At 44.7% G+C, this 17,803-nt stretch overlaps 1 protein-coding gene across 1 annotated transcript in view; it reads left to right on the top strand.

Moving 5' to 3' along the window:
* The first annotated feature begins 3,029 nt into the window (after positions 1–3,029).
* HIF1A (hypoxia inducible factor 1 subunit alpha) overlaps positions 3,030–17,803 on the top strand; it is a 31,430-nt gene continuing 16,656 nt past the window's right edge. The window contains exon 1 of the mRNA XM_074148790.1: positions 3,030–3,109. Coding sequence (XP_074004891.1) covers positions 3,030–3,109 — 80 coding nt within the window. The remainder of the gene's footprint in view (positions 3,110–17,803) is intronic.

Below are 17,803 nucleotides of genomic sequence, written 5' to 3'. Positions count from 1 at the left end.
GCTTAGGGTAAGCATGCTTGGCATGAAAGAAATGTGTCTAGTAAGGAACCCACAACACTTACTCACAGCTCCTCAGCCAGTTCACGCTGAGAGGTCTAACATCTTTGAACAATTAACTTAAGCAGTGTTAGTAATTTATATACTGAGATTTTTCTGCAGTGTCTTTTTTTTTTCACTCAGGGATTGCTAACACATCTGAAGCCTCTGTGCCTGAATGATTTCAAAGGATCAGAACCTAGCGTGAAAATACTCAACAAGGAACCCTTTGGATGTATTGCACAGTATTTGAATTTGGATGATGGTAATAAAGGTGCACAAGTGGATCCTAAGTCGTCAATGCTTATGGGCACCAAAATCGTCATTCAAAGGAGTGACATCTGTAGGATTGAAAATAAGAGCCTGCTGGATAGGATAAGCTGGGTTCTGCAGCATTGCAGCGAGGCAGTCCCCGGTCTGGCTTGCATCAGTGCTACTTGTTCTCTGAAGGGAGTGTCAGCACTGAGATTGCAGTCGAAGTGCAAAAGAGGCTTTCACTTCCGAGTCTGGCTGGCCAACCAGGAACCACTTCACACTCAAATTACAGAAGCTGCGACTGTTGCTCCGGGTTGTACCAGCTTCCTCCAAGGCATGGGAAGTACCTCTAGTAGCACCGCTTCCGAAACTCCCCCGATGCGTTCTCCGTGGCAGGGACTCTGATAGGGAAGGTGGCACTGAGCTGGGTATGTTATTTCTGCACCTGCCAGGAGATCCCCCCCATTTCACCAGGGAAATTCCTGAGGGGCTGTTATGGTGACTCTCTGATTGGACTAAAATAGTGTGTGGTTGCCACGCACGAGTGGATTTGTCCCTATGTTTTAACTGCCTGTACCTCAGCTTGAAAGATGAAGTTGTCCATGAGCTCTTATGTAGGGCTTCTTGGTACTTATGTGAGAGACCTAAGCTTAAGTCTTGCTTTGGTTCTCTTCTTGAGGCTCCAGAGAGCGCAGAACCACAGAAATACCATTAGTCCACAGCCACACTGCCATGGGCTATTGTGTTGTCACATCTCATAAGCTAAGTAAAGCTGGCCTTTGTCAGCATTTGGATGAGAAACCTTAAAGGAATAAAAGGAGTCTATAGCACCCGTACCTCTTCTATCAGACTGCTGCTGTGGCCAGAAGCAATTCATTTCATACAGAAACTACTTGTGATTTCTAAATGTCACGGTCATTGCTTTTTCTTCAAAAGAAATTTAAAAAAAACCAAACCCACAAAACACCCATGGTCGTATGCAAAAACCTGGAAGTTGGGAACCCACCGCAGAAGTGTTAGGAAGGTGCAGTACCGAACCAACATCACTTTGCCCTGCAGGTGTTTCTTACAACATCACACGCGCACACAGAGGCACAAGGATGTTACTTATGCCTGTCAAAGCTGCTTTTTTTAAAGGTATCGTTACCTCTGAGCTGCGCATGGAGTAGTCTGGTAAGATTCAGCTTCGTATGATCACTTAAGCTCCTCGCTGGAGGAAGCCGACAAGATGTAAAGGAAACTCTGAGCTCTGTGGAGTCCCTCCCCCTGGAGCTGGCCCTCTCCTGCCTCCCCGGACACGTGTCACTCAGGGTTCATAGCTAAGGCCATTATGGAGGTTTTCATTTTAAACCTGTTGGCTCTGCCCGCAATTTTCCTCCCTCTGGCCCCCACGGCTGCGGCCTGGCTCCTGCTCCGAAGGGCCACTCCCGAGCCATTCGCACCGGCCGTGCCTACGCCAGGCCTGCTGCTTAGGCCTGGGGCGGCACAGACCCTCTCCTGCCCCCTGCACAGCCGCCGGTGACGAGTCTCCAGCGCCGGCCAAGCTTTGCAGGAGACCCCAGAGCCCTCGGGCGAGCGGTGCCCCACGCCGCCCTCGCAGGGGGTTGTTCGGGGCTGTCGCCCGCGGCCCTGCCGCGCCGTGAGGGGAGCGGTCCCGCCGCCCCAGCCCACCCGGCCCGCCGGGCGGCCGCTCTCTGCCACCCCCTGGCGGCCGCCTCTGGCGCGGGGGCAGCGCGGGGCAACGCCGCCGCGGGGCAGCGCCGGTCCTAGCGCCGCCCGCCCGCCCTCCTTCCCCGGGGGACCGGCAAGGGACAGGGACTGGGACGTTCCCCCCCCCCCCCCCCCGGCTCCTGGGTAGGGACTGCGGTGCTGCGGGCGGAGAGCCCGAACGGCTGCTGGGGCGGCGAGGCAGGGGCCTGCCGGGGTGGGAGGGAAGGCAGCGGGAGCGAGGGGCTCCGCGCAGCCCCCGTTGTAAAACTTGCTCGAAAGGCGCTAAATTATCTGTGTGTTATCCCTCTGGCCCGCCCGGCCATGCAGCCGCCTATTCCCTTTAATCGGGGTTTTGAACTCTTTAACTGGAAATATCCGGGTTTTAGGACTACGAAGCCTTTTGGAGAAAGAGAGAGGAGCCATGAGAAGAGTTCCTCAAAAAGAATATAAAATAATAAAAACCGGCGATACGCCCATACACGTGCGGCCGCGCTCTCGCCGGTGGCGGGCTCATTTTTGGGGGCGATTTCTTTCACGATCCGCACCGGCGGCGGTGCTGGGCGTGAAAACCAGAGACCACGCCTTGGGGGGGGAGGGGGAATTCTGTCCCCCCCTCCCCGCTGCTACCCGCTTCCCGGGACGCGGGGGCCGGGAGTCGGCAGTGCGGCCCGGCCCGCCCCGCACACAGCGCCGCACGTGAGGCGCCGGCCCCCGCCCAGCTGAGCGCTCAGCTGACCCCGCCGGCCCAGGGGCCGGGCCGCGCCGCCGCTCCTCACTGGCGCAGCGCGGGGACTGGGCCCGGCCGGGCCCGCCCCCGCCGCCTCCTCCTCCTCCGCGCCCAGCCCACCGCCGCCGCCGCCGCTGCGCCCTTCGCCGCCCGCACCTCCCCGCAGCCTGCCCCGATGCTCTGAGCCCGCGCGGCCCCAGACCCGGCCCCTTTCCCGGCCGCGCCGCCATCTCCCCCCCGCGCCCCGTGGCGGCCGTTGGGAGCCGCCCGCCTCGCAGCCGAGAGAAGCCAGCCCGCCGCCATGGAGAGCCCCGGCGGCGTCACCGACAAGAAGAGGTACCGCTGGCCGACACCGCGGCTTCCCGAGATCGTCCGCCCGCGGTACCGGGGCTCGGCCGGTGCCGGCAGCTCGATCCCTGCTCGCCGCCCGGCCGGGGGGGCCTGCTCCCTCCTTCCCCCCCCCTCCGCTCCCGGGGGCTGCCGGCGCCGTCCCCCGGGCACCTTCCGCTTTGTTACCGCCGCCCCTTTCCCGTTCTCCGTCCCCCCGTGCCCTCCCTGCGCTCCTTCAGCCCGCCGAGCGCTTCGCTCTTTCATTCCGCCTCCCCGCTGTCCACGTCGCCATTTTGTCGGCGGGGGGAGCGGGCCGGGGCCCCGACGCCGGGGGAAGCGTGTGTGTGGGGGGGGTAGTTCCGTGTGGTGCGACGCCTCTCCCGCGGCGGGAGCTGTCCCGCCGCCCCGGCCCGGCCCGCTGTGGCGCTCGGGTCGGCGGGTGGGAGAACCTGTCGTGTTTTCTCCCCCCCGTGGGGCCTTGCGTGGGCCCCGCGCCCTCAGCCCGTCGCGCCCGGGCGGCCTGGCCTGCGGGCCGAAAGCGGGAGAAGCGGGCCCGGTGGAGGGGCCGAGGGGTGTCGGCGGCGGCAGTGAGGGGAGCCGGGCGGGGGGAAGTGTGTGTGTGTGTGGGGGGAGGGGGGGCTTCGGCCGGGGTGCGACCCGCGGGCCGCCTTCCCTTCTGAAAATGAGAGGGTAGGAATTGACTGTGCTCTATTGCAGGCGGCCAGCGAGCCTGTGATGTTCAGGTTTTGTGCGGAAAAGAGCCGTTTTGGAATCTGGAAATATTAAGCTTAAAAAAAATCCCCACCAAAACCGGCGCGGGGGATGGGGGGGGGGGGGGAAGGGATGGCGGCTGGGCAATGTGAATTGAGGAGTATGAATAATTCACCGAGGATTGCTAGCTCAAATTAGGAGGGGGAAATAAAAGCTTTAAAAGCCTTTGTTAGACGGTGAAGTTAGGGAGTTTGAGTATTTGGGTGACCAGATTTCTGCCCTGGTGCTCCACTGCCTGCTTTGTGAAGGGATTAATTGCCATAATCGCCATCTGCAGAAGACACGGTTTGTTTATGTTAATATCGATACCTTTTTTTTTTTAAATTTTTTTTTTTCCCCCTGCTCGCCTCTCAAACGGTTATCTAAGTAGGTTAAACGCAATAAGTATTAAAGCGTCTAAGTCGTGTTGGGAAGGGCCACTGGCTGGCGTTTAAAATGGATGGTGAGCTTTGTGCTGAGCTGGGAGTGCAGGGTGCTGGGCTTGTGAACTGGGAGAGCTTCTCCCCCCCGGACAGTATCATCTCGGCGATAATTTGGAGTTGTTAGCGGTGGTGGTGGGGAGAAGCAGATTTTATTTAGTCTGATGAAATCCGTACGGTGAGGTACCTGGGGGTGGCACCAGTTCTGTAACCTTTGTTTTTTCTCCTCGAAGCTAATAGCTATTGAGAAGCCTGGGAGAAAACATTGCAATAGAAATGATTATTCTAAGCTTTGCTCTGCTGCCCTAATTTAGTGGCAGGTCTAGAAAGGGGGTTTGAGACTTGGACTTGAGTTGTTTTCTGTTGCTGGTTTTTGTTTTGGTGTTTGTGGTTTTTTGTGGTGTGTGGGGTTTTTTTTGGTTTTTTTTTTTGCTCTTGAGCATTTGTTATTTTTTACTTACCATTCTGGGTACTTGGGTACTTTTTTTTTTTGCAATTTCCTTATCCTGGATATAATCTGCTTTCTTCAGAATGTAAGAATTGGTATGCAAAGCTTATCCTTCCTTCCTAAAGGCAGGGCTTAAGAATTTGTTTTCTGTTTCCTGTACACTGAATTCAAAGTCGGGAATGTTTCTTATAAAACAGTAAGAAATATTCGGATTACTTCTGTTGTCGGGTCCGTTTTAACAGAAAACATAGAACTGTATCTGTGGTATGCTCATTCTGTGGGCTGTGAATGTGCAGTTGAGCAAAGATGGCTAAGCAAAAAAGGAAGGATGTGAGCTCACCAGAGAACTTCTTGAGAAACGCTTGATATTTTCAATAACCTGCATTGTTTTAGAAGGGTTTAGGTTTGACAGTGTCCGTGTTCAGAATACCTTTAAGGGAGAAGGTCTTCTAGTCGTGTTCTTCGATGATAAAACTCAAGCTGACTGTATATATAGTGCACCTCAATTTGGCATGTGTTAAGATCCTTTTATTCTTTGTCCCTCCCTGTGCCTGTATTTGAGTAGTGTTTAACTCTTGATAGTTAAAGTGAAGCTTGTTGTTTGCTTAATTATGTGCTGTGATATGCAGAAATTATGGAATTTGACCAAGTGTGTGTCTCAGTCTTGCATAATGGAAATTTAGTCATAATAGTAACTGGAAGTATGGATTCAGTTACTGATTTGTTGAATCCATTCTTTGATGTAGTCCTAAACTTACATACATACAGGGCTCAGGATTCCATAAGTAACAAAGTATTGGCAACATGATTAGGTGTTGAGTTATTTGGGGTCTAGCTGTTGATCAGTAATTGCATGACTTTGGTGTGCTTCTGGGTTCCCCCCCCATGTGCTACTAGGCGTGAGTTTATTTCAGGGCATGGAGTGAGTAAAATGGCATTGTTGGGAGCTTGGCTTATCGACTTCAATTTGATTCAAATTTAAGGCTTTTGTTGAGACATATGCTGATTTTTCTTCATATTCTTTGAACAAACTCTAGTGTGCAGATGGCTGATGCTATGAAAAGTTTTTCCCCAGGTCTATGGTGTGACACCTCACTATTAGCAGAGTAATTCTTGCACTGTTTAAAGTAAATGAGCCATTTAGGGTTACTGGATACTTTGGTAGTGGCTTTCAGCTGACTGATAAACCAGAAAAATGAATCTTGGGTTGTTTGAAGTCCTCACTTGTAGTATAAAATACGTATTTTTAATGGTATGAGTGCTAAATAAAAAGGAGAAGCGGAAGGGTTTAAAAAAGTCATTTCTTGAGTGCTCAGTCTGAGTCTTAAGATAGGATGTTAAATTCCACTGTTTTATACTAACTTGAGTGTCTTGCAGAAAAACTTCAGCTTTTCGGTTTCTCGGAGTTAGGGCTTGAAATTCAACATCTAGTGTCTTAAGGGCATGATTTGAAAGACTAGGATTTTGCTGCCAGATCTCTGCCCCTGAGGTCCACCTCCAAGACGTGCTTGAGATCCCTGGGTCCTGTCCTGCTGGCTGTGAGGGGCAGTGGCTACTGCTGGTTTGCCTTAAACCTGTGTGAGGTCTTTAGGATTGTATGGGCCATTGCTTTTTATCTCTTAATTTCTTTCAACACTGGTGGAACTGAGCCACCATTGCTAGAGTCAAAAGTGAATACAAAACCCTTTTGTATATACCCTAACTGTACCTCTCTACACATTTAAAGAAGAGGAAAAATCTTTCAGAAAAATCTTTCAGTAAATCTCCTGTAGACACCCTCCATAGGGACGGGGAGGGCAGGGTGTTTTCTGGCCTACAGAACAGTGTTTTTACTGCTTTCTGGATTGTTTGCCTTGCCATACGGCTTACCTGGTGGTAATACTGCCTGTATTGTCAGTTCTTTGCCATTTGCTCAATCATGAAACAGTTTTGAATTCCTTCAATAAAAGTGATCAGAAATTACTTACCGGTGCCTACTAGAGATGAAGGCAACAGCATACTGCTACCCCCTTCTTCCTTGTTATCAAGGCACTGAAAATCAGGGAAGAATAGCTGTGGAGGATTTGCCTACTACAGGTCTTTTCCATGATTTTGCACTGTTGGTGTGTTGATTGCCTTTTATCAGTGAAGGTCCGAGTATTTGGCAGTGTGTTGATGAAAGCAGCGGGAGGGTTTTCTGGTTTTCGTTTACAGTCATGCTTGCTTTGCCCTTTTAAAACATAGTGTCTTCGGTTCCCGGTCAGGGTCTCTTTGTTAGCATGCCTGAAATACCACCAACTGGTCTACACTTAGCAGATGGGTCTAGCGTAGATGTGATCAGGTGGTCCAGGTTGTCAGGCGGTCTGTAACAGTGTGATGGGATGGTAAAAGGTTTTTATTTCAAGTACTTTCAAGCTTTTTTAGCAGCTCTGCCTTCTGTATAAATGCTCTTCCTTTCTACTGTCTCTGAAGGCACATCCTGGAACATTTTTGGGAGGGTGAGGAACAAATGTGGCTGCATACTGCTATCAGCAACTTAAGTTTGGCAATAAGTCAACTATTGGTTTAAAATTGGAAGCGTGAAGTGGATAATCCATTTTATTCCCTTACTTAATTGCCATCCCCGTTTTCTTGTTGGTTTCCCTCTTCTCAGAAACGTCCATCAAGGGCTTATTTAGGTTAGGCAAAGATCACGTTAAAGTATGTCCTCTGTAAGCCTCTAGAAGCTGAGAAGCACAGTTGCATGCACTGTTTCTACTGCCAGCAGAGGAGAGGCTGGAGAAGACCGTCCTGCTCTCATGTGTAAGACTTCAGTCAGCGCTGTAACAGCATTTACTTGTGGTTGCTTGCTTCCTGCTCCGCATGTTATAAAAGCAGTGTAGACCTTTGTTCCTCTCTATCCTTGAACTGTAACGTGTGGTGTTTGTAAGGCTTTTTCCAGGACTCTGCTGATGTGAAGTGTTGGGGGGGAAAAAGGTCAATAAATATTAATAACACTAGCAAATGTCAGCAGTGTTGTGGTGTAAGCCCAAACCGTTCTGAGGTTCTTAAGAGTGTGCATGTTCACTTTGGTGTGCTTCTGACCCAAAAGGCTTGAAGAGTCTTGCCTATGTAACACAGTGGATTAAATTCTTGGATGTGTTCATGTTGTTCAATAGTAACATTGCACCAACTTATGTTAAAAGGCTGGATTTCAAGTTGCCTTGTGTGAAATTCTTGGTATTAAAGGGGATATTGAATGACAGAAACTACTGATTTTTGAGGTTTTGGGTTTGTGGGGTTTTTTTTTGTACTGCAGAAAAGAATTTGGCAGCATTATCTCAATTTATTCTTGAAGAGCTTGGTGTTATGATATGCCAACAAAATAATTCCTACATGATTGTAGAGCGTGCACTGTTAAGTAAACCCCAGGGGACGTTCAGTGGTGGTACACAAGAGCATCTAGATTTTCCTGATGATACTGCTCTTTCAAGGAGATGCAAATATTGATCCGATTACAATATGTGTTCTTTAAAAAACAAACAGCTTCAAAACAAAAACAAATCTCACAAGAACCTTAGCAAGAAGATGTAGTAACCTGTTTCTAGCTCGCTGATGTCCAAAAGGAAGGAATGTTCCAGATTACAAGTCATCAGCTCCTTTTATCTTCACATACAGTTATATAGGCAGGTGTTTACATGCCTCAAAAAAACCACTTTGGTAATGCATGAAAAGAACTTGGACCTTAATCATCTTTTCATGTTACAACAGCCCTTTCTCTTTTGAATTTGAGAAAGTTTGAGCATTTTGAGCCTTTCTTGGCAAACCTCCTTTGTATTAGAGCAGGCAGAAGAGTGTGCAGGAGAATCTGAGTTTCCACTGAGTACTGATCTGAAATGGTAGATGGTTGGGGTTTTTATGGCATTAGGAACTACAAAAATGTCCCAGGAGAGAAGGTGAGCCTTTTTACTTTAACTAATGACTGAAATTTCAGGAGAGATACAGGTTTCCAAATTACCTTTGGATATGAAGGCTATTAAAGTTTTCTTCTACTGAGATTTCTGCTATTTAGCTTAGAGTAAAAGTTTCTCTGAAAATTAAGTTCTGGAATTATTAGAAGCACAAACGTGAAATCAAGTGAATACATGCCAGCATATGTATATTTTTTTAAATACAGTTTATGTAGGTGATGAACACTTCAGGGTTCTTTGATGTGGAGCCATAATAGCCTCAGTGGATGTAAATTAGCACAGGTTCATTGAAGCTACGCCTGTTCATACCAGCCTCGGGGTTTGGTCCAAGATCTCAGAGTAAGTGCATTGATAAAGAGGAGTTTCATCGTAAGCATAATCTGTCATTTCTTTCTGTTGAAGCCTGATAATACTGGGGCTTGTACAAAAATCTAGCCTTTTAAAATGTTGAGATATTTCAGTACTAAGACATTTGAAATGGCTCTGCTGGCACTGAAGAACTGGTGCTTTGAGAAGATCCATTAGTAGTTCCTTGAAGATATCTAATCCATAATAAACTTTGTGTGTGTTAGGAGAGACACTGCAGCTTCTGTTTAATTTGGTGTGGTGTCAGTGAATGCTTGTTAAGCATTTTGAGGAAAAATGTTACAACATATCTTATAACTCGCTTCATTTAAATGGAGTCTGAACTTCAGGTGAAGGATTGGGGAAACTGAATCAGCAGCACTGACCGTGCTGTTATATTTACAACAGTGGGAGGTTTTACCAAGTAACTTATTAAATTACGTTTTTGGCTTAATTTGTAATAATCCTGGAAGTGTTTCCTGAAAAAGATGACCCATTTAATTTATCAGAATGAGTTGTTTCACTGTCAGTCCTAAACTAAAATCAGATTGGTGTTACTTTATGAAAATTCTTGCATTTCAAGAAGAATTTGAGGCCAGGACTCCCGTTTTCTGGGAAACTATTTCATGCTGCTCGCAAGTGAGAATAGGAAATAGATTGTTACGCTAGAAAGAGAGCTACCTCCTTACGTGTGCCTCCTGCTCACATGGGAATATGCTTCAAAGAACAAAAGACTTGAACTAATCCACATCAAATATAAAAGCTGCAGCCTCTACTAGCCAAGCTAAAGAAATGAGAAGCTCTACTCTGGTACTCTTGACTGCTTCGTGGATTGATTTGTTCTTTATTCATACAGAAGAATAAAATTTTATATCTCCTACTTCTCTTCTGGTTTGTTGGTTTGGGTTTTATTTTTAATTGTTTTTTTAGTTCTTAAAACCTTTGATCATGAAATACCTTGTTAACTGAAAGCAGTTGAGGAACACGAGGTGAAGGGATGAATCTTAGATGGAAGCAGTGAGGGGGAAATGTCCAGCCTCCAGTCTGGAAAACCTGAATACAGTGACATAAATGATACACGTTAAAGCCATGATATAAACTACAATTAGTCACTTTATCAAGAGTCTGCATCTGTCTGAAGATAGACCAGTTTGTACCTAAAAGGTTGTTAACCAGTAGCCTGACAGATGTCTTGTGGATATGTTTTGCATCTTTTTTGTGAGCCTGGTAGAAGCAAAAGCAGAAGGGCTGAAGGAAGGGGAGCACTTCGTGGCTAGTTCTGTCAAGCCCGTATCCAGATAGCTCTTTTGAATTGCTGTGGCTTTTCTGTAATAATAAATACAATTTAATTACCGTGTATCTTTCATCCCGAAGGGCAGAGCACAGCTAATTAAAAAAAAATAATGCTGTATTCTAGGAAAAAGCCAAGTAGCCTACTTGAAAAAAAAATTAAGAATTTTCGTACAACCACTCTATGCCATATGGTTATTTTAAAACAGTAAATTACTATGCAAAGGTAAAATATGAGCGGGTTACATTCTGTAGTAGGACACAGCAGTATCACTTCACATTCTGAATTAGAAATATTAATTTTGGAAGCTTTTACCTTCTTACTCACACTTTCTAAGCAGGGTGATAGTTGGGGTTTCAGGTCAGTTCAAGGCCAAATCCAGGTGATGGATAATCTTGGCAGTGTGGTCCTGTGCTGGCTTCAGGAGTTTCAGGCTCTGCTGCTGGCTCTTACATGTCATAATTTACCAGGCTGGATAAGGGCTGTTTATACAGATTTCGTGGTCTTGATAGTAAAGATTTTGTAAGTTAACGCGTGGCTCAGTGGAGTCTCTTCTCGCTGCCTCTCCCCACTATCATTTTGCAAACGGCAGTGGGTTTTGGTGTTAGCTCGGAAAGTTTGTGCTGTTGTAGCTAATTCAGCCTGAACTGCCTGCTTGCTCTCTTAATTCATTAGTGTTTTTTTCAGTTAGGGTTGGTTGGTTTTTTTTTTTTGTGGTAGTCAAGTTATGGTAAATGCCTGTAACTACCCTCATGTAAAGAAAATAAACTGCTTTGTGAGAAGGTAACGTACAAAGCAATGAATTTTAAGAGTTTACATACAGAGGTGTTGTCTCTGCTGGGATATTATGCTCGTTTCTGCAGTTAAATAAGTCTTTCTTAATATACGTAAGGAATTTCTGATTTCTTTTCCTGAGTTGGATTACTGGGCTGTAATGCTCATTAATTCATAATGAGCAAGACTTTCTTTTAGAAAATCACATGCTTGTGATTATACGTGAGATTCGGGTGTGGTGGGGTTTTTTTTTGTTGTTTGGTATTTCCCTCACAAGAACTCTCTACACAGACTACAGAATAATGAGAATTGGTAAATAAAATTGGCTGTAAGGGCGAAAGCAATAATGCTTAAAAAGAATGTGACGTGAGAGCAGGAAGAGGCAAAGCTGTAACCTGGAGTTCATCATGAACTGGTGCTGAGAGATTGCACTAATTCTGCAAGGCAGCTAGAGAAGGGAGGAGCACACCTCCTAACCCCCCCCCCCCCCAAAAAAAAAAAAAAGTAAAATTTATGGAGAATTTGCAAATACATTACAGTTCCCAGAAAGCCTGCCTATCCAACTGAAAATTCAGACTTTGCAGTAAGTGTTTGGGAGCACAGTCTGAAATGTCTTTTCCCCAGCCGTTGGGAGGAGCGGTTGGATAGAAACGAGTAGCCCTGGAAGCTGGCACATGCGGCGAAGCTGGTCTTCTGGCCCCTTTCCTCCCCACCCTGCATTTTCTCAGGTTTAAATAGGAAAAATTGGGGCTCCTTCACAAGACTAACTGTAGTGGACCCAGTTGCCCTTACTCATAACCTGTTTTCTTCTCTGCCTGCTAAGTGAGGAGCAGTCCCTGCTGCTGCATCTTGGGTGGGGGGTGCCATGTCTCAGCTGCGTGTGACTCCGAGCCATGTTTTGGGAGGGTCTGTCTCGGGACTTGATGGTGTTAACACTGCAGCTCTGTTGCCCCTAACCAAAGTTGATCAATGTCAATTTAAAAGTATTGTTAAAGGGATAAGGGGGCTAACTGGCATGTTTTCCATCTATGCCAGGTGGAAGATGAGGGGCTTCTGCGTATTGGTTGGGGTTCTTTGGGGAGTTTTGCGTGGGTTGTTTTGGTTTTCTTTTTCTTTGGAAGAATCCCTTCATCATTAGCTGACCGTATATTTAAATAACTGGATTTGGAGTTATCTTACATTATAAACCCATTTTTGGTATGAAATTGTCTTTAGGGAATTTGATTTACACTGTTTTAGTTTCTCTGTGGTAAGTGCTGAGCTTGCATGGGGCTTCTTTCCGTGGAAGAAGAATTTGGTAAATATTGTGGCTGGCAGCTCTGTACAAAATAAAGGTCTAACAACCAGTGGAGAAAACCAATGACTGCATGTTCAGCGCAGTCTAAAGAGTGGAGCTCTGTTGCAATACCCTCTTTGGCATCCGCATCTTTTAAGTGAGTTTGTATCCAGTTGGTATTCTGTTGGCTGAGGTGTACTGTTGTGCTGTAGGCGATTGTTTGAGGTGGACATGCCCAGGGTTAAGCTCTTCAGATGGTCCGCGTGTTACACTAGTGTAATGGTACCCGTGTCAGGGTGTTCTAACGGGCTATGGAATCGCATCTCTGTCCCATACGGCTGTGCTGGCAGAGGCACCTGGTTTAGGCTAGGCAGGAAAAGAAAACCAAGTTTTGTACCAACTGCAGGAATGAATTCAACCTTAAAAGCTAAATACCAGGCCCCTTACAGGTCTGCTTTCTAAGTTCAGTACCATCAAGGATGACATCTACTGTTAATGTATTATAGTATGGCAATAGCTACATCCTGTATCTTTTTTTTTTGCGTAATGAATAAAAACTGAAGCAGCGTTACAGTGGATACGGTCTTTGTGACTACATTCCCGAGCCAGATATTTCTAGTACTAGTTTTACAGTCTGAGGAGATGTTGTATCTAATATGGAAGTATCGTGTACGCGATCTCGTGCTGGCAAATGTTGGGAATTAATGTCAGAACCGTTACTGAATTTGAAGTGTATTATGGTATACTTCTGTTTAAGAATAGATCCCATGATAAATACAAAGCCAATCGATTGTAGGAAACAATTACAAAGAGAAAAATGTGAATTGCTAACAGGATGCTTATAATTTTTTTTTTTTTTTTTAGAATGTGCTCAAAACCTGAATCAAGGAAGATGAGTCTGGATTAATTAATACATGCACAATAGCTGTTTCACATAGGAACTGAAACCTAGAGAAAAATCTACCTGATTAGAGAAACAGTAAGTTAGAAGGAGAGAAAGGATAGAAAATAGAACACAGCAGTAAAGCAACATACATGGGGAAAAAACCTCCAGCTGATTAATTGTATTAATATAATAGTGTAGACAATGTAAAATTTCCCTTGACACTGAATGATGATTTAGAAGGAGACAAAGTGGACTTGCTGCATGTTTTAAGATCTGTCCATTGACCATTTTTAATCTAGTTAGTAATTTTAAATTGAAATTTATCAGTTACTGATGGCATTTTCCAGGGTTCTTTTTGGACCTGGTTACTGGTGGTAAATAAGCTGGAACAAGTTAGGTGTAAATGTGGCTATTGATTAGTTTTACATTTGAGGAGATGAACTGTGGGCTGTGTTTAGACAATGGGGGAATCATTGGAGAAATATGTAGTGGTGGGCGGAGGGGTCTTTGGGATAGTATGGAGACCGGTATATCGTTTGAGATGCTGTGGCCCAAACGGTTCATATGACCGTAATGACAGGAATTGCACGTTCGAGTGCAGAGGCTGTGTTAACATCTGTGAATGTTCCACATGGGACTGCTGCTGGCCTGAAGCTGTTGGGCCAATTCTGGCTTGCTGCAAAAGCCTGCCGTAAAACTTTGTTTATATTCACCTTGCTGTATTTTAAAGCCTTTTTGATTTGAGGCAGTGAGTGGGAGCCTGGGTAATACCTTTTAGCTGAATGCTTGGTTCAGCTGCAGTGAATTCCTGGTGGTGAAATACCTTTTTGCTGTGGGTTGCTAGCTTGGATATCTTTGGGAACTCAGGTGTTTATTCAGCTATTGCATGTAAACATCTCTTACATATAAAAAGGGCCTCGTAGTGGGTTTAAAACTGTCACTGAAACACCACTTTCTGTGAGCTGTGGCACATAATCTGCTTTGCATTGCTCTCCGCTGCTGTGTTCTGGTGGCAGAAATACATAATGGAAAAGAATGTCTGTCCCTGAAATTGTGCAGGAAACATCAGACCTGAAAATGCGTGCAATTTCCTGTCTAGCACTGGAATTTCTGATATTTTCATTGCACGTATAATCCACTCTTCAGCTGAGATTTTCTTCTCAGTCTTTAGGTATTTTTCTTCTGTGCAAGACTGGTGGCAGAAGGTTGCAATACTGCTCTTAAGTTTGGGGTTTGTTTTAAATGGAGTGTGGGTTCCTGTTGTTCCTACAGAACAGTATTTCTGTTGTGAAGACCATGAGTGTTACACACAGGCATTTCTGAAAAATCTCTCTTAAATTACATGACTTGTTAAAAGTCCTTTTCCTTGAGCTCCTCTTTTTTTTTTTTTTTTCTCTCGTTGAGAGAGAGTTCACTTAAGAAATACATTTTCTTTACAGGAATTCAGTATCCTTTATTTGACTATGAAGAAATTTGTGGGCAGGTCCACACAATGACTGCGTGCTTTTTCATCTACTTTGTGCAACTGGAAGGAACAAAGCTTACAGTAGTTGCAACAGTAAAGGATTTCTTTTTGGCTTTTTTTTTTTTCATTATTATTATTTGATGGCATCCCATGTTGAGGCAACTCTGACTTGACTTGGTAATTAAACCTCATTTGTGACCTTTTCCCCATTAATTTGATCCATTAAAGAAACACTCTTTGAAGCTGGGAATTAATCTCCCTATTTAAATTGCTGGGTTTTACTCAGATTGGTTACAGCTTAGTTTTAAACAGCAGCTAAAAATAGGAAGCGCTTGTGCTGTACAGTTTAAATATCTATCTATAGTAGGAGCCTTTCTAGAAAGGAAATACTTAGTAAGAGGGAGAGGAGCCTGTGCTGCTCGGACGGCACCGGTTGGTACCAACGTTGCACTTGAGTTTTGCCCATTGTAAAGTCAAGCAGCGCTTGATTCCCTTACTCTGGGATTAAATTGTAACATCGCGAGCTTGATTTGAGGAGTGTTTCAGTTGGTAATGAATAATTCAGTGGTTTTAATAATAATTCATAATTAATAATTCAAGTTTTGACTGTTTATGTTGAAGTCTGCTGCTAAGTGTGCTGAAACCGGGCAAAAATCTGGAAACTAGACAAAAATATTTTCAAGAACATTAGGCTTTCGGAAAGAAAAAACAAGGGAAAGGGCTGAAATGACAACTTGTGAGGTTAGGATATATTTTCATCACTTGTGTTGTCTTTCTCTACGTGTCCTTTGTGATTCACGCAGGCCTGACAATCTCGTAGACTTGAAGTGCACAGCATTATTGCCAAAGCATGGGGGTTTTTTTTGGTTTTGTTTTTTTGTTGTGTGTTTTTTTTTTTTTTTTTTAAATTTAAAAGTGTAGGAGGAACTTTCCGCAGGTGAAGGAATCTTGAATGAGTAGCCAACAAAGAAAAATCAGAGGTATAAAGGTGAATCTGTCCAGGACAGCGTAATTACTTGTTTTACCTTTGTCAGTGCAATCTGTGGTCCTCAAAAGGACAAAAAGAACACGGAATTTTTTTTTTTCTTTTACCTATGCACTTGGTTTTCCATCAAGAGAAGAGGTACTTGAGGCCTGTCTTCAGTAGGAGATGTTTAATCAATCGGGTTATATAGCTAAAATATTTGTCCAGTATTGTTAAAAGTCAGACTTCTTGTCATGGCTGTTTCCAGATATACGTGTACCTCAGGAGCCTCAAGCTTCTCAGACCACAGTATCCATGGCTGGAGCAGGAACATCTGTTGTCACAGGGAAACTGAATGTGAAGAAATCTGCAAGATGGGAAACATAATCAGATATTTTAGGCTACCTTTCTGAGGAACTCAAGCTTATATTCACAGAATCAGACAGAGCTATTGTATGTCCAGAATTTTTTACTGCTATAAGACCAGTAAGTTAGTTTTCCAAATATCTCCATTACTATTATGTTGATTTATTAATGTTTCTCATTACATAGAAATAAGTATTTCTGTGATCTAGTAGCCTGATTTTGCCACCAAAGGAGAAAACATAATCCTATTCTTAGCTCTTAGGAGCCTTTAAAACTTATGATTCTGAAAATCAAAGTCCTAGCGCTTCTTTCTGCTGGCAGTGGCAGGGGGTAGGAGGAGAGGATGGTGGGGTTGGGGGGGGATGGAGACATTGTATAGCTTTATGAAGTTGGAAAAAACGAAGGGCATCACAGAAGAAATTCTGAGGGCTTACTCTGTCTTTATCGGAGCTTATTAAACTTCTTTGGTGTTTCAAAGCATTCATGCTTCCAGTGTCAGCCTTAAGAGTGTCACTTGCATGTTTCTGCACAAACTGAGCAGGATTTTGGCTATTGTGGGTAGCACATCAAGTAAAGGACTGAGAACGTGTTCTTTGAACGTCTCTGAAAACGGGTATGTATTTGACTGCTTACATTAAACCTGGTTCATTATTTCTCAGGGAATATCAGCTTGTGAAGCACTTTCCTCTATCATCTGTGGCACCTCCCACAAGATGGATGCTAATTAAAAAGTGCTTTAGCACAGATCTGCAGACTTAGCAACATGAATTTGGCAGTGGTAGTATGTCACTTTTAAGTCTGGTAAAGTTTGAAAAAAGTAATTCCTAAACTGGTAGTAGTAAATAATGCAGTGGTTTATTTTCTGTCTTTTGCAAGTAATGATGCTTAATCTCTTTATGATAACATTAAAAGGCATGCAACTTCGAATTACAAAAGCAATGTTTGTAGGCATATGTTTGTCTTACAACTTCCATGAAAGTCAATGGAAAAAGGTGATCTTACAGATTAGTGCAACTGCCTTTTGTTTCTCAGGTATATGCAAAATGAAGATAGGGTGCCCTCAGAAGGCAAAAATGTATATAAAAAAAAGTGGACAATAGTACTGTATACTTCTGTATCATCCCTTTAAAAATAAAAGAACATTTAACTGCAGTGGCATAACTTCCTCGGGGACCACAGCAGCATTGAGTTCTTGTTCAAATATAAGAAAAAATTGGGAGAGCCCCTCTCAAAATGCTTAGTTCCAAACTCTGTGACAGATGAGTGAGACAAACATGAACCAGTGTGGGTACTGGGCAAAAGGAGAATCATCCACGGTACCAACTGACAGAGTTCTGGTTGCTTTGGTGCTTGCTTTTTGTGAGCTGTGCTTTATTTCATGTGCCCTGGGGGAGGTGAGCCTAAGGGAGGCAATGGAAGGAGAACGTGGCTTTTTCTTTACAGCTGTTTTCCACTATAGGGGAGTCTATGGAAGGGACTGTACTGGAGAAAGAGAGCTGGGAAAGGGACTTTTTGGATCACTTGAAAAGCAGGATGCTTCATGTGTATCCTTGCTTATCTGACCTGTTCGGTGGGCTTTGTAAGGATGGTGGAAAGGGAAGAATTTGGAGAGTGTACACATTAGCACTGGAGCATCAAGCTGGAAATAACTTATGCTTTAGTATTTTGAATGGTCTTACGGGGTGAGGAAAGAAGAAGAAAACAGGAATTGGAGGCTAGAGGGGCAGCAGTCAAGGTATGAGATAAGCATTTCAGGAGTGGTCCTGAGTATGTAGAAGTCTGTTTGAAGAACTGATCTTGTTGGAAGTTTC

The sequence above is a fragment of the Numenius arquata genome, chromosome 6 (genome assembly GCF_964106895.1).
Source record: "Numenius arquata chromosome 6, bNumArq3.hap1.1, whole genome shotgun sequence".
NCBI classification, from domain to species: domain Eukaryota; kingdom Metazoa; phylum Chordata; class Aves; order Charadriiformes; family Scolopacidae; genus Numenius; species Numenius arquata.
Note: the sequence above shows the minus strand (reverse complement) of the source record. Positions and strands in the feature narration are given on the sequence as shown.